This window comes from Manacus candei, unplaced genomic scaffold (assembly GCF_025592945.1).
Source record: "Manacus candei isolate 608988 ecotype Guabito, Panama unplaced genomic scaffold, ASM2559294v1 h1tg000437l, whole genome shotgun sequence".
Taxonomy (NCBI): Eukaryota; Metazoa; Chordata; class Aves; order Passeriformes; family Pipridae; genus Manacus; species Manacus candei.
In genome coordinates, this window is record NW_026138485.1 from 1 (window position 1) to 21,514 (window position 21,514).

General features: G+C 68.1%; 1 protein-coding gene across 1 annotated transcript; it reads right to left on the bottom strand.

The window, feature by feature from the left end:
• Window positions 1-772: 772 nt before the first annotated feature.
• On the bottom strand, window positions 773-21,313 carry LOC127465584 (filamin-A-like). The gene is made up of 12 exons (XM_051776092.1): window positions 21,141-21,313; window positions 17,554-17,985; window positions 13,506-13,754; window positions 12,154-12,251; window positions 11,237-11,384; window positions 9,617-9,735; window positions 8,610-8,687; window positions 6,176-6,338; window positions 5,024-5,224; window positions 4,333-4,366; window positions 2,192-2,329; window positions 773-851 (listed from the first exon to the last, which is right to left on the bottom strand). The coding sequence occupies exons 2-11, from the start codon at window positions 17,903-17,905 to the stop codon at window positions 2,263-2,265; spliced, it is 1,509 nt and encodes a 502-aa protein (XP_051632052.1). The 5' UTR covers window positions 17,906-17,985; window positions 21,141-21,313; the 3' UTR covers window positions 773-851; window positions 2,192-2,262.
• Window positions 21,314-21,514: the final 201 nt, after the last annotated feature.

Here is a 21,514-nt window from a genome sequence, read left to right on the forward strand (position 1 = left end):
AGTGCTCCCAGCATCCCTCCCAGTGCCCCAGTATCCCTCCCAGTCCCTCCCAGTGCCCCCAGTGTCCCTCCCAGTCCCTCCCAGTGCCCTCCCAGTCTCTCCCAGTGCCCCCAGTGTCCCTCCCAGTGCCCCCAGCCCCTCACCCGTGGGGGATGTGCTGCCCCCTGAAGTCACTGTGACCGTGTAGGTCCCTCCCAGTGCCCCCAGTGTCCCTCCCAGCCTCTCCCAGTCCCTCCCAGTGCCCCCAGTGTCCCTCCCAGTCCCTCCCAGTGCCCCCCAGTGCCCCCATTCCCTCACCTGCGGGGGATGTGCTGGCCCCCCCAGGTCACTGTCACCGTGTAGGTCCCTCCCAGTCCCTCCCAGTGCCCCCCAGTGCCCCCATTCCCTCACCTGCGGGGGATGTGCTGGCCCCCCCAGGTCACTGTCACCGTGTAGGTCCCTCCCAGTGCCCCCCAGTCCCTCCCAGTCCCTCCCAGTCCCTCCCAGTGCCCCCCAGTGCCCCCAGCCCCTCACCTGCGGGGGATGTGCTAGCCCCCCCAGGTCACTGTCACCGTGTAGGTCCCTCCCAGTCCCTCCCAGTCCCCCCCAGTGCCCCCCAGTGCCCCCATTCCCTCACCTGCGGGGGATGTGCTGGCCCCCCCAGGTCACTGTCACCGTGTAGGTCCCTCCCAGTCCCTCCCAGTCCCCCCCAGTGCCCCCAGTGCCCCCCAGTGCCCCCATTCCCTCACCTGCGGGGGATGTGCTGGCCCCCCCAGGTCACTGTCACCGTGTAGTCCCGGGCACGGTGGGGAAATACTCGAACCCGAAGGTGCCGTCCCCGAGGTCCTTCTGCTTCACGGCCTCGGGGCCCTCTGGGGGTGGGGAGGGGATGGGGGGGTCAGGGGGGGCCCCAAAAACTGGGAACAACCCCAGGGACACCCCCCCGAAAAACCAGGACACCCCCAAAAAAACGGGACACCCCCAAAAACCGGCAACAAGCCCCCATCCTGCCAAAACGGGGAACAACCCCCCCCAAAATCAGGACACCCCCAGGGACAACCCCTCCCAAAAAATCAGGATGCCCCCAGGGATACCCCCCCAAACTGGGAACAGCCCCCCCCAAAACTGGGACCTGCCCCAGGGACCCCCACAAAACACCAGGAGCCCCAAAGCCCCCCAAACCCCCTCAATTCTCCCCCAAACCCCCTCAATTCCCCCCCAAACCCCCTCAGACCCCCCCAAGCCCCCTCAGACCCCTCCAAACCCCCTCAATTCACCCCAAACCCCCTCAATTCCTCCCCAAATCCCCTCAGACCCCCAAAAAGAGGAGGGACCCTCCCCCAGGGACCCCAGAACCCCACGAGACAAGGCAAGAATCATCCCCAATCCCCTTGAGGCGCTCCCAATCCCCCCAAAACCCCCTCGATTCCCCCCCAAACCCCCTCAGACCCCCTGAAACCCCCTCAATTCCCCCCAAACCCCTCAATTCCCCCCCAAACCCCCTCAATTCCCCCCCAAACCCCCTCAGACCCCCAGAACCCCCCCTGCAATTCCCACCCAGAACCCCAAAAACAGGAGGGACCCTCCCCCAGGGACCCCAGAACCCCACAAGACGGAGGTGAAGGGTCGCCCCTAATCCCCTTGAGGTGCTCCCAATCCCCCCAGAACCCCCTCGATTCCCACCCAGACCCCCTCAGACCCCCCAGAACCCCCTCAGACCCCCCAGAACCCCCTTGATTCCCACCCAAACCCCCTCAGACCCCCCAGAACCCCCTCAATTCCCACCCAGAACCCCCTCAGACCCCCCAGAACCCCCTTGATTCCCACCCAGAACCCCCTCAGACCCCCCAGAAGCCCCTCAATTCTTCCCCCCCAAACCCCCTCAGACCCCCAGAACCCCCTCAATTCCCCCCCAAACCCCCTCGGACCCCAAAGAACCCCCTCAATTCCCACCCAGAAGCCCCTCGATTCCCACCCAGACCCCCTCAGACCCCCCAGACCCCCCTTCAGACCCCCAGAACCCCCTCGATTCCCACCCAGACCCCCTCAGACCCCCCTGAACCCCCTCAATTCTCACCCAAACCCCCCCAGACCCTCCAGAAGCCCCTCAATTCCCCCCCAAACCCCCTCAGACCCCCCCGAAGCCCCTCCATTCCCCCCCAGAAGGCCCCAGAGCCCTCCAAAGCCCCCCAAAGGTCCCCCCCGGACTCACTGGGGCCCTTGACGGTGACCTTGAGGTCCCCGCTGCCGGCGCCCTTGGTGAACACCTTGAACTCGGCGGGTTCATGGACGCGCAGCCCCTTGGGCTGCAGCCCCCGGCCCACGGCCCGGCACGCCCCGGGGTTGCAGGCTGGGGGGGCAAACGGGGGCTCAGGGGGGTCCCCAAGGCTGGAGACCCCCAAAAACGACCCCCCACCCCGGGGGGATCCCTGTGTCCCCGGGGGGGTTCCCCATGTCCCCGGGGGGGGATCCCCGTGTCCCCAGGGGGGGATTCCCGTGTCCCCAGGGGGGGGATTCCCGTGTCCCCAAGGGGGGGGATCCCCGTGTCCCCAGGGGGGGGATTCCCGTGTCCCCAAGGGGGGGGATTCCCGTGTCCCCAGGGGGGGGATTCCCGTGTCCCCGGGGGGGGGATTCCCGTGTCCCCTGGGGGGGGGATCCCGTGTCCCCTGGGGGGGGGATCCCGTGTCCCCGGGAGGGGGATTCCTGTGTCCCCAGGGGGGGATTCCCGTGTCCCCAAGGGGGGGGATTCCCGTGTCCCCAGGGGGGATTCCCGTGTCCCCGGGGGGGGGATTCCCGTGTCCCCTGGGGGGGGGATCCCGTGTCCCCGGGAGGGGGATTCCTGTGTCCCCAGGGGGGGATTCCCGTGTCCCCAGGGGGGGGGATTCCCGTGTCCCCAGGGGGGGATTCCCGTGTCCCCAGGGGGGGATTCCCGTGTCCCCAGGGGGGGGATTCCCGTGTCCCGAGGGGGGTTCCTGTGTCCCCTGGGGGGGGGATCCCGTGTCCCCGGGAGGGGGATTCCTGTGTCCCCAGGGGGGGATTCCTGTGTCCCCCGGGGGGGATTCCCGTGTCCCCACGGGGGGATTCCCGTGTCCCCAGGGGGGGGGATTCCCGTGTCCCCAAGGGGGGATTCCCGTGTCCCCAGGGGAAGGATCCCCGTGTCCCCGGGGGCACCCCGAGGGTGGGGGATGCAGGGACAGGAGTGGGATTGGGGGGGAGGAGAGGGGGGACGTGGGAGTCTGGGGGACCCCCGAGGAGCCAGGGGACCCCCAGACCCATATTAGGGCAGGTGCTGTGGGGAGAGGGTCTGGGAAGGATCCGGGGGACCCCCAGACCCATATTAGGGCAGGTGATATGGGGAGAGGGTCTGGGAAGGACTGGGGGACCCCCAGACCCATTTTGAGAAACATAGTGGAGGGAGAGGGTCCAGGAAGGATGGGGGGGACCCCAGACCCATTTTGGGGCGGGTGATATGGGGAGAGGGTCCAGGAAGGACTGGGGGACCCCCAGACCCATTTTGGGGCAGGTGATATGGGGAGAGGGTCTGGGAAGGACTGAGGGACCCCCAGACCCACTTTGAGGAACACAGTGGGGGGAGAGGGTCCAGGAAGGATCCGGGGGACCCCCGAGGACCCAGGAGGACCCCTGACCCACACTGGGGCACACAGTGCGGGGAGAGGGTCCAGGAAGGACCTGAGGGACCCCCAGACCCACATGAGGCTGTGGGGAGGGTCCAGGAAGGACCTGGGGGACCCCCAGCCCCACTTTGGGGCAGGTGCTTCAGGGAGGAACCCCAAAGGGCACAGTGGGGATTTGGGGGGGTCAGGAGGGACCCAGAGGGGTCTGGGGCACCCCAAAGGGTTCTGTGGGGGTTTGGGGGGTCAGGAGGGACCCAGAGGGGTCTGTGAGGGTTTGGGGGGGTCAGGAGGGGTCCAGGACACCCCAAAGGGCTCTGTAGGGGTTTGAGGGGGTCAGGAGGGACCCAGAGGGGTCTGTGGGGATTTGGGGGGGTCAGGAGGGACCCAGAGGGGTCTGTGAGGGTTTGGGGGGGTCAGGAGGGGTCCAGGACACCCCAAAGGGCTCTGTAGGGATCAGGGTAGGTCAGGAGGGGTCCAGGACACCCCAAAGGGCTCTGTAGGGGTTTGGGGGGGTCAGGAGGGACCCAAGAGGGTCCAGGACACCCCAAAGGGCTCCATAGGGATTTGGGTAGGTCAGGAGGGGTCCAGGACACCCCAAAGGGCTCTGTAGGGATCGGGGTGGGTCAGGAGGGGTCCAGGACACCCCAAAGGGCTCTGTAGGGATTTGGGGGGGTCAGGAGGGGTCAGGGGTCCGGGAGCACCCCCCGCCCCCCCGTACCGTAGGTGGGTGACCCGCGAGGCCCCGGTCGGCGCTTCCCGGACAGACAGACAGACCAGGACAGGTGGAGAGAGACAGAGCAGAGTCATGGGGGGCTTGAGACCCCCCCCAGCAGCGACAGCCCCCCCGTTCAGCGAGAGACCCCCCCCAACAAGGGCCTGGGGGGGGGCAGAAGCACAGAGACCCCCCGAGTGGGGATGGACAGAGACCCCCAGAGACCCCCATGTGTGGGGAGGGGGGCAGAGAGCCCGAGGTGAGGTGGGACAGAGGTCCCTGAGCTGGGAAGGACAGAGACCCCCGAGTTGGGAAGGACAGAGACCCCCAAACCAGGGGGGTTGGAGGGCGGAGACCCTCAAGCTGGGAAGGACAGAGACCCCCAAACCAGGGGGGTTGGAGGACAGAGACCTCCAGGCTGGGAAGGACAGAGACCCCCGAGTTGGGGGGGCACTGGAGGACAGAAACCCTCAAGCTGGGAAGGACAGAGACCCCCAAACCAGGGGGGTTGGAGGGCAGAGATCCCCAAGTTGGGGGGGCTGGAGGACAGAGACCCTCAAGCTGGGAAGGACAGAGACCCCTGAATTGGGGTGGCTGGAGAACAGAGACCCCCAAACCAGGGGGGTTGGAGGACAGAGACCCCCGAGTTGGGGGGGTTGGAGGACAGAGACCCCCGAGCTGGGGGCGGGGGGCTCACCCTGCCCCACGGTGACGTTGAAGGGGCTCTTGGGGATGGGGACCCCCCCGAAGGTGACGTTCACGGTGTGGGGGCCCTCGCTCTGGGGTCTGTAGGTGCAGCGCCAGGTCCCGTCCCCGCGATCCTCCAGCGTCGGCTCCACCACCCCGCGGCGCCCGCCGGGGTCCGTGATGGAGACCCCCACCTCACCCGGGCCTGCGCCTGCAAAACAGCGTCAGGGGGGGCTGCAGACCCCCCCAGAGGGGCAGAGACCCCCCCCGAGGGGGATGGACCCACCCCCATTCACCCTGATCCAATGTTGAGCCCCCAAATCCCCTCCAACAGCAGGGTCTGTGATGGAGACCCCCACCCCACCCGGGTCCGTGATGGAGACCCCCACCTCACCTGGGCCTACACCTGTACCAGAGCATCAGGGGGGGCTGAAGACCCCCCCCAGAGGGGCAGAGACCCCCCCCGAGGGGGATGGACCCACCCCCATTCACTCTGACCCAAATTGAGCCCCCAAATCCCCTCAACAGTGGGGTCCATGATGGAGACCCCCACCCCACCCGGGTCTGTGATGGAGACCCCCACCTCACCCGGGTCCGTGATGGAGACCCCCACCCCACCTGGGTCTGTGATGGAGACCCCCACCCCACCCGGGTCTGTGATGGAGACCCCCACCCCACCCGGGTCTGTGATGGAGACCCCCACCTCACCCGGGCCTGCGCCTGTGCCACAGTGTCAGGGGGGGCTGCAGACCCTCCCCAGAGGGGCAGAGACCCCCCCCAAGGGGGATGGACTCACCCCCATTCACTCTGACCCAATGTTGAGCCCCCAAATCCCCCCCCACGCTGGGGTCCATGATGGAGACCCCCACCCCACCTGGGTCCATGATGGAGACCCCCACCTCACCTGGGTCTACACCTGTACCACAGCATCAGGGGGGGCTGAAGACCCCCCCCAGAGGGGCAGAGAACCCCCCACCCGGCCCTGACCCAACGCTGGACCCCCAAACCCCCAGGTATGACACCCTCCAGCCTTCCCTTGACACCCCAGAGCCCTCCAGTAAAACCCAGAGACCCCCAAACTCTCAGGGTCTGGTTCCCTCCAGTCCTAGTTTGACCCCTCAAAGCCCCCCAAGCCCCCCAGAGCCCCCCCCGAGCCGCTCACCGGCAGTGAAGATGTCGAAGTAGGTGCTCTTGTTGGCCACGACGCCCGTGGGCTCGATGCCGGGGCCCTGGGCCGACACCCGCCCGGCGTCGCCGGCCGCCCGCCCCACCTGCACCTCGAAGGGGCTCTTGGCGATGTGCTGCCCCGCAAACAGCACCGTCACCTGGGCAGGGGGGCAAGGAATTGGGGGGTGGGATCAGGAGGGGGGCACAGACCCCACAGAGCCCCCCAGAGAACCCTCACGGCCCCACACAGTGTCCTCGCAGAAAGTGCCCAGACCCACAAATGGCACCATCACCTGGGGAGGGGGGCAAGGAATTGGGGGGTGGGATCAGGAGGGGGGCACAGACCCCACAGAGCCCCCCAGAGACTCCTCCCCAGAGCCTCCGCACACAGCCCCACACAGAACGTCCCCACACAGCCCTCCAAAGCCTCCTCACAACCCCACACAGACCCCACAGAACGTCCCCACACAGCCCTCCAAAGCCTCCTCACAACCCCACACAGCCCCCACAAAATGTCCCCACACAGCCCTCCAAAGCCTCCTCACAACCCCACACAGACCCCACAGAACGTCCCCACACAGCCCTCCAAAGCCTCCTCACAACCCCACACAGCCCCCACAAAATGTCCCCACACAGCCCTCCAAAGCCTCCTCACACAGCCCCACACAGACCCCACAGAATGTCCTCACACACTCCCCACACAGCCTCACACAAAATGTCCCCACACAGCCCTCCAAAGCCTCCTCACAACCCCACACAGCCCCACACAAAATGTCCCCACACAACCCCACACAGAATGTCCCCACACAGCCCTCCAAAGCCTCCTCACAACCCCACACAGACCCCACAAAATGTCCCCACACAGCCCTCCAAAGCCTCCTCACAACCCCACACAGACCCCACAGAATGTCCCCACACAGCCCTCCAAAGCCTCCTCACACAGCCCCACACAGACCCCACAGAATGTCCTCACACACTCCCCACACAGCCTCACACAAAATCTCCCCACACAGCCCTCCAAAGCCTCCTCACAACCCCACACAGCCCCCACAAAATGTCCCCACACATTCTCCACACAAAACCTCTTCACGTGGCCCCACACGAAATGTCCCCACAGCCCCCCAGAGCCTCCTCACACAACCCCACACAAAATGTCCTCACACAGCCCCTTACAGACCCCCACAGCCCCTCACAAATTGTCCTCACACAGCCCTCAAAAAACCCCCTCCACACAACCCTACACAGCCCCCACAAAATGTCCCCACACAGTCCCCCAGAGCCTCCTCACACAGCCCCACACAAAATGTCCTCACATGGCCCCACAAAACCCCCTCACACAGCCCCACACAAAATGCCCCCACAAAACGTCCTCACGCAGCCCCACACAAAATGTCCCCACAAAACATCCTCACACAGCCCCACACAAAATGTCCTCATAAAACCCTCTCATGCAGCTCCACAAAATTCCCTCACATGGCCCCACACAAAATGTCCCCACAAAACCCCCTCGCACAGCCCCACACAAAATGTCCCCACAAAACCCCCTCACACAGACCCACACAAAATGTCCCCACAAAACCCCCTCGCACAGCCCCACACAAAATGTCCTCATAAAACCCCCTCACACAGACCCACACAAAATGTCCCCACAAAACGTCCTCATGCAGCCCCACACAAAATGTCCCCACAAAACCCCCTCACGCAGCCCCACACAAAATGTCCCCACAAAACCCCCTCACGCAGCCCCACACAAAATGTCCTCATAAAACCCCCTCACACAGACCCACACAAAATGGCCCCACACAGCCCCCCAGAGCCTCCTCACTCAACCCCACACAGCCCCACACAAAACCCCCTCACACAGCCCCACACAAAATGTCCCCACAAAACCCCCTCACGCAGCCCCACACAAAATGTCCTCACACAGCCCCTTACAGACCCCCACAGCCCCCACAAAATCTCCTCATACAACCCCACACAGCCCTCCAGAGCCTCCTCACACAGCCCCACACAAAATGTCCCCACAAAACCCCCTCACGCAGCCCCACACAAAACGTCCCCACAAAACCCCCTCACGCAGACCCACACAAAATGTCCCCACAAAACGTCCTCACGCAGCCCCACACAAAATGTCCCCACAAAACCCCCTCACACAGCCCCACACAAAATGTCCCCATAAAACCCCCTCACACAGACCCACACAGAATGTCCCCACAAAACCCCCTCGTGCAGCCCCACACAAAATGTCCCCACAAAACCCCCTCACACAGACCCACACAAAATGTCCCCACAAAACGTCCTCACGCAGCCCCACACAAAATGTCCCCCCACAAAATGTCCCCCCACAGCCCCCCATCCAAAAAGCCCCAAGACCCCCCCAAACACCTCCCTGTCCCTCCCAGTCCCCCCAAGCCCCCCCCAGACCCCACCTTGTGCGTGCCAGTGACTTTGGGGACGTAGGACACGGAGAAGGTCCTGTTCTTGTCGTTGTTGGCCACCACCTTAGCCTGGGGGGCACGGGGGGGGGGGGCGAGATGTGAGACCCCCTCGGGGGGACCCGAACGTCCTGTGGCCCCCCCAGAGACCCCCCAAACCCCCAGGGACCCACCCCGAGACCTGAAACCCCGTCCCGGCCCAGAGACCCCCAGCCCTGAACCAAGGACAGAGACGTTCCCGTTCACCCCAAACACCCATTCATGGCCCTCCAGCCCCCCAGAGCCCCCCAAACTGCCTAGAGACCAAGCCCCAGAGCCCCCCAAAATGCCTAGAGACCGACCCCCAGAGCCGCCCAAAGCCCCCCAAAATGCCTGGAGATTGACCCCCATCCCTAAACTCCATCCCAGCTCAGAGACCCCCAGCCCTGAACCAACTACAGAGATGTTCCTCTTCACCCATCCATGGCCACCCAGCCCCCCAGAGCCCCCCAAACTGTCTGGAGATCCATCTCCAGCCCCCCAGAGCCCCCCAAAATACCTAGAGACCGACCCCCAACCCACCAGAGCCCCCCAAAGAGCCTAGAGATTGACCCCCAGCCCCCCAAACTGCCTAGAGACCGACCCCCAGCCCCCCCAGAGCCCCCCAAAATGCCTGGAGATTGACCCCCAGCCCCCCAGAGCCCCCCAACCTGCCTGGAGACTGACCCCCAGCCCCCTAGAGCCCCCCAAACCACTTAAGAGACTGACCCCCAGCCCCCCAAACCACCCAGAGATTGACCCCCAGCCCCCCAAAGCCCCCCAAACTGCCTAGAGACCGACCCCCAGCCCCCCAAACCACCCAGAGACCCACCCCCACCCCCAAACCCCGCACCAGCTCAGAGCCCCCCAGCCCTGAACCCACTACAGGGACGTTCCTGTCGCCCCCAGTCCCCCTTCCCCAGCTCCCCTGGCCGCCCCCAGCCCCCCGAGCCCCCCGAAGCCCCCCGAAGCCCCCCCCTCACCTCCTCTCGGTGCCCGGCGGGGTCCTCCACGTAGACCAGCACGTCCCCCTGCCCCGCGCTGATGGTCTCCACCGTGAACTCGGCCCGTTGCTTCACCATGTTCCCGGTGGGCTCGATCCCTGCGGGACCCCCAGTCAGCCCCCTGCCCCGCCACGGGGGTCCCAGAGCTACCACGGGGGTCCTGCACCCACCACGGGGGTCCGAGATGCACCCGAGGGTCCCACACCCACCACGGGGGTCCCGCACCCTCTATGGGGGTCTCAGATGCACCCTGGGGGTCCCACACCCACCACGGGGGTCCCGCACCCTCTATGGGGGTCTCAGATGCACCCAAGGGTTCCACACCCACCCTGGGGGTCCCAGAGCCACCACAGGGGTCCCGCACCCTCTATGGGGGTCTCAGATGCACCCTGGGGGTCCCACACCCAGCACGGGGGTCCCAGAGCCACCAAAGGGTCACCGTGCTCCCGGTGGGACTGCTGGACCCCCAGTCAGCCCCCTGCCCCTCTATGGGGGTCCCAGAGCCACCACGGGGGTCCCGCACCCTCTATGGGGGTCTCAGATGCACCTGAGGGTTCCACACCCACCACAGGGGTCCCAGAGCCACCACGGGGGTCCCGTACCCTCTATGGGGGTCTCAGATGCACCCTGGGGGTCCCACACCCACCACGGGGGTCCCAGAGCCACCACGGGGGTCCTGCACCCTCTATGGGGGTCTCAGATGCACCCAAGGGTTCCACACCCACCCCAGGGGTCCCAGAGCCACCAAAGGGTCACCGTGCTCCCAGTGGGACTGCGGGACCCCCAGTCAGCCCCCGGCCCTGCCACGGGCGTCCCAGAGCCACCACGGGGGTCCTGCACCCACCACGGGGGTCCGAGATGCACCCGAGGGTCCCACACCCACCACGGGGGTCCCAGAGCCACCACGGGGGTCCTGCACCCACCACGGGGGTCTGAGATGCACCCGAGGGTCCCACACCCACCCTGGGGGTCCCACACCCACCACGGGGGTCCCACATTCCCGGTGGGCTCATTCCCTGTGGGACTCCCCTGTCAGCCCCCCCTGCCCACCATGGGGGTCCCAGAGACACCTCAGGGGTCCCCCACACCCACCACAGGGGCCCCTCCACACCTACAAATGAGGCCTCCCCAGATCTATGGGGTGGGGGGCTCCCAGAGCCCCCCAGGATGGGGTGAGGGACCCCAAATCCCCAGGGAACTGCCCCCTCAACACCCCCAAACCAGCACCACCCCACACCTACAAATGAGGCCCTGAGTTCTATGTGGTGGGGGGCACGTGGGCCCCCCAGGATGGGGTAAAGGACCCCAAATCCACAGGGAACCATCCTCACAACACCAAATCCCCAAATCCCAAGGACCCCAAATCCCCAGGGAACTGTCCCCTCAACACCCCCAAATCAGCATCACCCCACACCTACAAATGAGCCCCCCCAGACCTATGGGGTGTGGGGCTCCCAGAGCCCCCCAGGATGGGGTGAGGGACCCCAAATCCCCAGGGAACTGCCCCCCACAAAGCCCCAAAACCACCGTGACCCCCAAGGCCGGGTGGGGCCGGGTGGGGCCGGGTGGGGCCGGGTGGTCCCGCAGCCCCCCCCTCACCTGGGCCGTAGGCTCGGGCCTTCTTGGGGTTGAGTTTGGGGCGCAGGGGGGCCCCCGGCTTGAGCTTGGCCTTGGGGAACTGGGACAGGTACGTCATCACCGAGTGCTCGTCCACGTTGGGGTCCACGATCTCCTCGGGGGTGATCACCTGGGGGGGCACGGGGGGGTCACCAGGGGGGTCACTGGGGTCCCCCTGTGCCCCCAGGCTGGTGGGGGGGGCACTGGGGAGGGCATTGGGGGGTCATTGGGGTCCCCCTGAACCCCCTCAGCCTGGGGGTGATCTCCTGGGGAAGGGGGGGGGTCATTGGGGGGTCACCCGGGGGGGCACGAGGGGGCACTGGGGGGTCACTGGGGTCCCCCTGAACCCCCAGGCTGGTGGGGGGGGCACCGGGGAGGGCATTGGGGGGTCACCAGGGGGGTCACTGGGGTCCCTCTGCACCCCCCCAGCCCGGGGGTGATCACATTGAGGAGGGGGGGTCATTGGGGGGTCATCAGGCCAGTCATTGGGGGGGCACCAGAGGGGTCACTGGGGTCTCCCTGAACCCCCCCAGCCTGGGGGTGATCACGTTGTGGGGGGTCATTTGGGGGTCACCAGGGGGGTCATTGGGGTCCCCCTGCGCCCTCCCAGCCTGGGGGAGGGGGAAGGGATGGGGTGTCCCCAGGGGGTCACTGGGGGGGTTTATGGAGAGGGGTCACCAGGGGGTCACTGCAGGGTCACGGGGGGGTCATTGGGGGATCTCCAGGGGGTCACCAGGGGAGTCATTGGGGTCCCTCAGGGCCCCCCCAGCCTGGGGGTGATCACATTGGGGGGGGTCTTTGGGGGTCACCAGGGGAGTCATTGGGGTCCCCCTGTACCCCCCCAGCCTGGGGGTGATCCCGTTGTGGGGGGGTCACTGGGGGGTCACTGGGGGTCTCACCTGGGGGATGCCCAGCCACTCGTCCGCCTGCTGCATCGCCTCCCGCGCGTTGTCCACGGGCCTGCTCGGGTCCCACGAGTCCCAGTCGGGGCACAGCCCTGGGGGGGTGGCACCGGTCACCCCCGGGCCCCTCGGGTCCCCCCCGTGCCACCAACGCCACCCCAAACTGTCCCCGAGCACATCAGGGTGACCCAAAGCACCCACAGAGACCCCCCAATGTCCTTGTGGCCCCCTAAGACCACCCTGCCGTGACCCCACAACCCTCCAGGGCCATCCCTGGTGTCCCCAGGGCCACCTCCATGTCCCCTTCCATCCCAAGGCCATCCCTGGTGTCCCCAGGGCCACCCCCCCGTCCCCTTCCATCCCAAAGCCATCCCTGTGTCCCCAGGACCATCCCCATGTCCCCTTCCATCCCAGGGTCACCCCAGAGTGTCCCCAGGGCCACCCCCCCGTCCCCTTCCATCCCAAGGCCATCCCTGGTGTCCCCAGGGTCACTCCCTTGTCCCCTTCCATCCCGGGGCCACCCCAGAGTGTCCCTGAGCACCCCCATGTCCCATGTCCCCTTCCATCCTGGGGCCACCCCAGAGTGTCCCTGAGCATCCCCATGTCCCCTTCCATCCTGGGGCCATCCCAGAGTGTCCCTGGTGTCCCCAGGGTCACCCCCACGTCCCCTTCCATCCCAAGGCCATCCCTGTGTCCCCAGGACCATCCCCATGTCCCCTTCCATCCCAGGGTCACCCCAGAGTGTCCCCAGGGTCACCCCCATGTCCCCTTCTATCCCAAAGCCACCCCAGAGTGTCCCTGAGCACCCCCAGAGCCACCTCCCACCCCCCTGTGCACCCCAGGGCCACCTCCCCGTGTCCCCACATGTCCCCAGAGCCACCACCCACACCTTCATGTGCCCCAGAGCCACCTCCCTGTGTCCCCAGGGCCACCTCCCCATGTCCCCAGTGTCCCCAGAGCCACCACCCACACCTTCATGTGCCCCAGGGCCACCTCCTGGTGTCCCCAATGTCCCCAGGGCCACCTCCCTGTGTCCCCACCCCTCCCTGGGGCCACTTCCCCGTGTCCCCGTGTCCTCCCAGTGCCACCACCCACGTCCTCGTGTGCCCCGAGGCCACCTCCCGGTGTCCCCAATGTCCCCAGTGCCCCTCCCAGTGCTCCCAGTGCCCCTCCCAGTGCTCCCAGTGCCCCTCACCGGGGGTACAGCTGTCAACCAGTGCTCCCAGTGCCCCTCCCAGTGCTCCCAGTGCCCCCTCCCAGTGCTCCCAGTGCCCTCACCGGGGGCACAGCTGTCCACCAGTGCTCCCAGTGCCCCCAATGCCCCCTCCCAGTGCTCCCAGTGCCCTCACCGGGGGCACAGCTGTCCACCAGTGCTCCCAGTGCCCTCCCGCTCTGCCAGTCCTTGCTGAAGTTGGTGATGGGGATCTGGGGGAGCCGGTTCTGGATCCAGCCCAGCAGCCTCTGCTTCGGGGTCTGGCGTTTGGCCTCCTCCTCGTCCTCCTCGTCCCACATGGGCATGGAGATGGAGTAGTGCAGGATGAGGGTCCAGATCAGCCCCAGGATCAGCTTCAGGTTCCCATCCACGATGGCTTTGCTGTCTGGGGGGGACAGGGTGGGATTTGGGGTCAGAACGAGGGGATTTGGGGTCAGAACGAGGGGATTTGGGGTCAGCAGGGGACACCCCACAAGGATGGAAACACCCCACAGGGACAGGGGACACCCTGCAGAGACAGGGACACCCCATAGGGACAGGGACACCCCACAGGGATGCAACACACCAGGGGACACCCTACAGGGACAGGGACACCCCACAGGGACAGGGGACACACCAGGGGATGGGGACACACCAGGGGACACCCTGCAGGGACAGGGACACCCCACAGGGACAAGGGGACATCCCACAGGGATGGGGACACACTGAAGGACACCCTACAGAGACAGGGACACCCCACAAGGATGGGGACACCCCACAGGGGTGTGACACATCAGGGGAACACTCCATAAGGACAGGGGACACCCCATAGGGATGAGGACACCCCACAGGGACAGGGGACACCCCACAGGGATGGGGAGGTGCTGGGGGACACTCCCCAGGGACAGGGACACCCCACAGAGACGGGGTCTCAAGGTGGTTTTGGGGTCTCAGGGCGGGTGTCCTGGTCCCCATCAGTGATTTGGGGGTCTCAGGGTGGTTTTGGGGTCTCAGGGTGGGTGTCCTGGTCCCCATCAGTGATTTGGGGGTCTCAAGGTGGTTTTGGGGTCTCAGGGTGGGTGTCCAGGTCCCCATCAGTGATTTTGGGGTCTCAGGGTGGGTGTCCCAGTCCCTATTGAGGTTTTGGGGTGTCAGGGCGGGTCCCCAGCCCCCATCAGTGATTTGGGGGTCTCAGGGTGATTTGGGGGTCTCAGGGTGGGTGTCCCAGTCCCTGTTGAGGTTTTGGGGTGTCAGGGGGGGGTCCCCAGACCCCGTCAGTGGTTTGGGGGGTCAGGGCAGGTGCTGAAGTTCCCACGGGCGGGTTTTGGGGTGTCAGGGCGGGGTGCCCCGCCCCCACCAGCGGTTTTGGGGTGTCAGAGCTGGTCCCCAGTTCCCTTTGGTGGTTTTAGGTCTCAGGGTGTGTCCCCAGTTCCCTTTGGTGGTTTCAGGTCTGGGGGCGTGTCCCAAGCTCCCCATCAGCGGTTTTGGGGTCTGGGGGCGTGTCCCCAGTTCCCACCAGCGGTTTTGGGGTGTCAGGGCTGGTCCCCAGTTCCCCACGAGAGGTTTTGGGGTCTGGGGGCGTGTCCCCAGTTCCCACTGGCACTTTTGGGGTCCAGGGGCGTGTCCCCAGTTCCCACCAGCGGTTTTGGGGTGTCAGGGCTGGTCCCCAGTTCCCCCCGAGAGGTTTTGGGGTCTGGGGGTGTGTCCCCAATTCCCTTTGGTGGTTTTGGGTCTCGGGGCGTGTCCCCACTTCCCCACGAGCGGTTTTGGGGTCTGGGGGCGTGTCCCCAGTTCCCCGGAGCGGTTTTGGGGTGTGGGGGCGGTCCCCCCGCCCCCGTTACCCACCATCCCCTCCCCGGGGGGGGCGTGACAGCGGCCCCCGGGCCCCGCCGGGGTTTTGGGGTCTCGGGGCGGGTCCCCCGCCCCCGTTACCCCCCGGGCCCCCATTTTTGGGGGTGTAACGGCGGCCCCCGGTCCCGCCCCGCAGTTTGGGGGGGGGGGTTGGGGGGGTTGGGCGGTGCTGGGGTGGGGGATGGGCCGCGGCCCCACCCCCCGCTCCAGCATTTTTTGGCCATATAAGGGCTCGGGCACCGCCGGGGCCCCGCCCCCACCCCCGCCCCCCCAACCCCCCCCCACCCTCGAGACCCCCCGGGACCCCCCGGCGCCCCCCGCCCTCGCTGGGACCCCCCGGGACCCCCGAGCCCCCCCCCCCGATCCTCCCCCCCCGCAAAGGGCGCCCGCAGGATGCGGGACCCCCCCGCCCCCCCCCGCATTCCTGGGGTGGGAGGGGGCCCCGCCGCCCCCCCGCCTTTGTTGTGGGGCCGCCGGGGGGGGATCGGGGGTCCCAAATCGGGAGGGGGCCCGGGCAGGGCCCTGCGGGGGGCTCCGATGGGGGGGGGGGCAATGGGGGGCTGCGGAGGGGGGGGGGTCTCTCCATGGAGCCCCCCCACGCGGGATTCATGGCTGGGGGGGGTCCCAAGACCCCCAAACACGGGGGGGCTGCAGGAGCGGGACCCCCAAAGCATTTTGGGGAGGGGGGGCAAGGCGGCCACTCCTGCGGGGTCTCCGGGGGGGGGTCTCACCCCCGTCCCATCGGGGGGACCCCCAAAAGCGTCCCTGGACCGTGGGGGGGGGGGGTCCGCCCCTTAGGGGGGCGTCCCAAAGGCGCCCCGTTTGGGGAGGGGCCTCCCTTTTGGGGAGGGGCCTCCCCAAAGCCCCCCCGTTACTCTGGGCTTGGGGGGGCTCCCCAAGGTGGGCCCACAGCCCCCCCCCCAAATCACGGTGGAGTTTTAGGGCCCCCCCCCCCCTCACTCGGGGGTCTCATTTGGGGGAGGGGGTTCCCCTGCACGCCCAGGGGTCCCATCGGGCCCCCTCCCCAATCTCTGGGGCCCAGGGGTCGCTCAACCGACCCCCCCCCCATCTTTGGGTCCCCAACAGACCCCTCCCCAATCTCCGGGGTCCGGGGGTCCCACAACAGACCCCCCCCCCCCTCAATCCGTGGGGCCTGGGGGTCCCACAACCAAACCCCCTCATCTCTGGGGTATGGGGGTCCCCAACAGACCCCCCCTCAATCCGTGGGGCCCGGGGGTCCCCGAACAGACACCCCCCCATCGCGGGGGGTCCGGGGGTCCCACAACAGACCCCCCCCCCAATCTGTGGGGCCCGGGGGTCCCCGAACAGACCCCCCTCCATTTCTGGGGTCCGGGGGTCCCACAACAGACCCCCCCCTCATCTCTGAGGTCTGGGGGTCCCCAACAGACCCTCCCTCAATCTGTGGGGCCCGGGGGTCCCACAACCGACCGCCCCCCATCTCCAGGGTCCGAGGGTCCCCAGACAGACCCCCCCCCTCATCTCCGGGGTCGGGGGGTCCCCGAACAGACCCTCTCCCCATCTCTGGGGTCCTCTCAAGGCCCCCAAACCCCCCCACGCCTCCGGAGCCCGGGGGTCTCCCCACAGCCCCTCCCCCGCGTCTCAGGGGTCCCGCAGCATCTCCCCCCCATCTCCGGGGTCCCTTTCGGGGGGCTCCCCGTCCCCCCCCCTCACTAATGGAGACCACCTGGACGTTCTCCACCTCAAAGCACCTCGACCTCCCCATCTTGGGGTCCCTTTTTTTGGGGGGGGGAGGGGAGGGGGAGACTCTACTTTGATGTTCTCCCTCTCAAAGCACCTCAACCTCCCCCCCCCACTTCGGGGGTCTCCCGCTCACCGACGGACCCCCGTCTGACGTTCTGCCCCTCAAGCACCTCAATCCCTCATCTCTGGGGTGTCTTTCGGGGGTCTCCCATTTCGGGGGTCTCCCCCTCGCTCACCAACAGCCCCCACTTTGATGTTCTCCCTCTCAACGCACCTCAACCGCCCCCCCCCCCCCAATTCCCCCGGAGCCCGGGGGTCTTCCAACAGCCCCCCGCCGTGTCTCAGGGCTCCCCCAGCATCTCCCCCCGTCTCCCGGGTCCTTTTTAGGGCGACCACCCCCCTCCCATCACCAGCGGAGAGCGCTCGGACCCTCTCCCCGCGCCCCGCGGACCCCCCCCCCACCCCTCCCACCGCCCCCCATCCCCATCCCGGGGGTCTCCCCGTCCCCCTCCTCACACACCGACAGACCCCACCCCGACCTTCTCCCTCTCCCCGCGCCTCCCCCACCCCCCTCCCAACCCCCCCCCACCCCTCCCGCCCCCCCCCATCCCCATCCCGGGGTCTCCGCTCACCGATGGAGACGAGCTTGATGTTCTCCCTCTCGAGGAACTCGAGGGCCACCGACACGTTCTCCAGCTGCATCTGGCGGAAGGTGGGGCGCGCGTTGTACTTGCGGCCCATCTGCTTCTGGCTCAGCACCTCGAGGAGGGCGATGAGGCGCAGCCCGTCGCCCAGGTCGGTCTGCAGGTTGCCCACCCGCTTCTGGACGCACTTGAGGTGCTCGTTGCACCAGCGGGTGAAGGTGTTCTGCTGGATGCGCTTCCAGGGCGCGTCCTCCGCCAGGTCCTTCTCGGTGGCCGGCATCTCCGCGTCCGCCTCGCCCCGGCCCGCGGGCTCCGCGCGGCCCCGCCCGGCCCCGCTCATCGTGCGAGGGGGGCGAGCACCGGGGAGGGGACGGGGGGGCGGAGGAGGGGCCGCGCCTGCGCTGGGCCGGCTCGGGGGGGCTGCGGGAGGGCGAGGGGGTGAGCGGGGAGGAGGGAGGAGGGAGGGAGAGAGGGAGGGACCACCGACGAGGGGGACCCCCGCGAGGAAGGAGGGAGGGAGGGAGGGACCCCCGAGAAGTGGGATTGGTGTATGGAGAGACCCCCAGACCGAGGGACCCCCGAGAAGTGGGACCAGTTCACCGAGAGACCCCCAGACCGAGGGACCCCCGTAGGGAAGGAGGGAGGGACCCCCGTGAAGGGGACCCCCGTGAGGAAGGAGGGAGGGAGGGAGGGAGGGACCCCCGAGAAGTGGGATTGGTGTACGGAGAGACCCCCAGACCGAGGGACCCCCGAGAAGTGGGACCAATGCATGGAGAGACCCCCAGACCGAGGGACCTCCGTAAGGAAGGAGGGAGGGACCCCCGAGAATTTGGACCGGTGTACGGAGAGACCCCCAGAGCGAGGGACCCCCGCATGGAGAGACCCCAGACCGAGGGACCTCCAGACCGAGGGACCTCCACAAAGTGGGACTGGTGCATGGAGAGACCCCCAGACCGAGGCACCCCCGTACTGAAGGACCGAGAGACCCCCGTCCCGTGGGACCGCCCCACCAAGAGACCCCCGCACCGTGGGACCCCCCCAAAGTGGGACCACCACAAGGAGAGACCCCCAGAGCGAGGGAGCCCCGGGATGAAAGACCCCCGGAATGAAGGACCGAGAGACCCCCGTACCGAGAGACCCCCGCACTGAGAGACCTTCACATCAGGGGACCCTCACACTGAGAGACCCCCACACCGGGGGACCCCCGCACCGAGAGACCCCCACACCGAGAGCCCCCTGCACTGAGGGACCCCCACACTGAGAGACCCCCGCACTGAGAGACCCCCGCACCGAGAGCCCCCTGCACTGAGGGACCCCCGCACTGAGAGACCCCCACACCGGGAGACCCTCACGCTGATGGACCCCCTGAGCATCCCCCACCAGGGGACCCCCAAAATGAGGGACCCCCACACTGAGGGACCCCCCCACACCAGGGGACCCCCAAAATGAGGGACCCCCACCCCGAGGGATCCCTGAGCATCCCCACACTGTGGGACCCCCAAAATGAGGAACCCCCCCACATCCCTACTGGGCGACCCCCACACCAGGGGACCCCCAGACACCCCCACGCCCCGACATGAGGACCCCAGACCAGGGGACCCCCACACTGAGGGACCCCCTCCCCAAATGAGGGACCCCCACACCAGGTGACCCCAAACAGGGGAACCCCTCACTGAGGGACCCCCCCCTCAATGAGGGACCCCCAAACATCTCCTCGGGGGATCCCACCCCGGGGGACCCCCTTGGTGCTCCCCAACATGACCCACCCCCCTCAAGGACCCCCCCCATCCCTACAGAGGGACCCCCACACCGAGGGACCCCCACACTGGGGGACCCCCATTCGGGGGACCCCCCTGACACTGGGGGACCCCCTGTGCGTCCCCCCGACACTGGGGGACCCCCCTGCGCATTCCCCCCCCCCCGAAGACCCCCACGGGGCACCCCAACGTGAGGACCCCCATACTGAGGGACCCCCGATATCCCCACACAGGGACCCCCCGCACCCCAATTTACGGGACCCCCCTCCGACCCCCCCCCTTTTAGGGGACCCCCCGCACTTTGGGGGACCCCCGGCTCTGTCGGTCCCGAACTGGGGGGGTTGGGGGGCAGCGGGGGGTCCCCCCCCCTAAGTCCCGGGGTCCCCACGGGGGTCCCAGGCCCCCAACAAGGGCTGCGACCCCAAAGCGGGGGGTCCCGGGGGTTCCCCCAAAAGGCTCCCCCCCCCAGCAATCCCAAAGAGGGGTCCCCGCCCCAAAAAGGGTCCCCCGGCCCCTCCAGACCCCCCAAAAAAGGGCGTCCCCTCCTCACTGCTCCCCTGATGGGGGGTCCCCAGTTCCTCTCAAGGGGTCCCCCAGACCCATTCGGGGCGTCCCAGCTCCATTCGGGGGGTCCCAGTCCCATTCCGGGGGTCCCCCAGACCCATTCCGGGGGTCCCAGCCCCACTGGGGGGTCCCCCAGCTCCATTCGGGGGGTCCCAGCCCCATTTGGGGGGTCCCCCAGCCCCATTCCGGGGGTCCGAGCCCCATTCGGGGTCCCCCAGCCCCGTTCAGGGTCCCCCAGCCCCATTCCGGGGGTCCCAGCTCCGTTCAGGGGGTCCCCCAGCTCCATTCCGAGGGTCCCAGACCCATTCCGGGGGTCCCAGCTCCGTTCAGGGGGTCCCCCAGCTCCATTCCGCGGGTCCCAGACCCATTCGGGGGGTCCCAGCCCCATCCAGGGGGTTTCTCCCCACAACACCCCTACAGGGGTCTCTCAGGGGGTCCCCCGACCCCCAAAAGCGGGGTCTCCCCTGGTCGGTCCCCGGGGGTCGGTGGTCATGATGGTCCCGGGGGCTCGGGGGTCGGTCTCCGGGGGTCGGTCCCGGGTGGTCGGTACCCTGGGGAGGAGTCGGTGGTCCCAGTGGTCCCGGGGGCTCGGGGGTCGGTCCCGGGTGATCGGTGGTCCCGGTGGTCCCGGGGGCTCGTGAGTCAGTCCCCGGGGGTCGGTACCGGGTAGTCGGTACCCTGGGGGGGGGGGTCGACAGTCCTGGGGGTCCCGAGGGCTCGGGGGTCGGTCCCCGGGGGTCGGTCCCGGGTGATCGGTACCCTGGGGGGGTCGGTGGTCCCGGCGGTCGGTACCCGGAGGGAGCCGGTGGTCCCGGGGCTCGGTCCTCGGGGGTCGGTCCCGGGGGGTTTGGTGGTCCCGAGGGCTCGGGGGGGGGTCGGTCCCGGGTGATCGATGCCCGGGGAGGGGGTCGGTCCCCGGTGGTCCCGGGGGTCCCGAGGGTTCGTGGGTCGGTCCCCGGGGGTCGGTCCCGGGTGATCGGTACCCCGGGAGGGTCGGTGGTCCCGGGGGCTCGGGGGTCGGTCCCGGGTGATCGGTACCCGGGGGGGAGTCGGTGGTCCCGGTGGTCCCGAGGGTTCGTGGGTCGGTCCCCGGGGGTCGGTCCCGGGTGATCGGTACCCGGGGGGGGACACTCGGTGGTCCCGGGGGTCGGTCCCTGGACGGAGTCGGTGGGGCTCCCGGATCGGTACCCGGGGGGGGACTCGGTGGTCCCGGGGGTCCCGAGGGTTCGTGGGTCGCTGCCCGGGAGTCGGTACCTGGTGGTCGGGGGTGTCCCCCGGGGGTGGGTTCCCGGTGGCCGGGGAGGGGGTCCCGGTGGTCCCGGTGGTCCCGGTGGGTCCGGGTGGGTCCCGGTGGGTCCGGGTGGTCCCGCGGCCGCCGCCCGGGTCGCGGTGCCGGTGCCGGGGGGTCGCGCGGCGCGCGCGGAGCCTTAATTGGTAACGAGCGGAGGGAGCCCCGCCCAGGGGGGGGGGTCGGGGGGGGCTCGGGGGCGTGGGGAGGGCGCGAGGGAGACGGGGGGGGGTGATGGGGGTGATGGGGGGGGGACACACCCCATAGGGTAGGTTTGGGGGGGCTTTGGGGGTGATGGGGGGGGGGACACCCCATAGGGTGGGTTTGGGGGGGCTTTGGG

Coding starts and splice junctions, on each gene's coding strand:
- LOC127465584 (XM_051776092.1), bottom strand. CDS start 17,905: ATGAGCGGGGCCGGGCGGGGCCGCGCGGAGCCCGCGGGCCGGGGCGAG. Junction 5,225..6,175: donor CTTCGACATCTTCACTGCCG/GTGAGCGGCTCG, acceptor GCTGTTTTGCAG/GCGCAGGCCCGGGTGAGGTG. Junction 2,330..4,332: donor TCGCGGGTCACCCACCTACG/GTACGGGGGGGC, acceptor TTGCCCCCCCAG/CCTGCAACCCCGGGGCGTGC.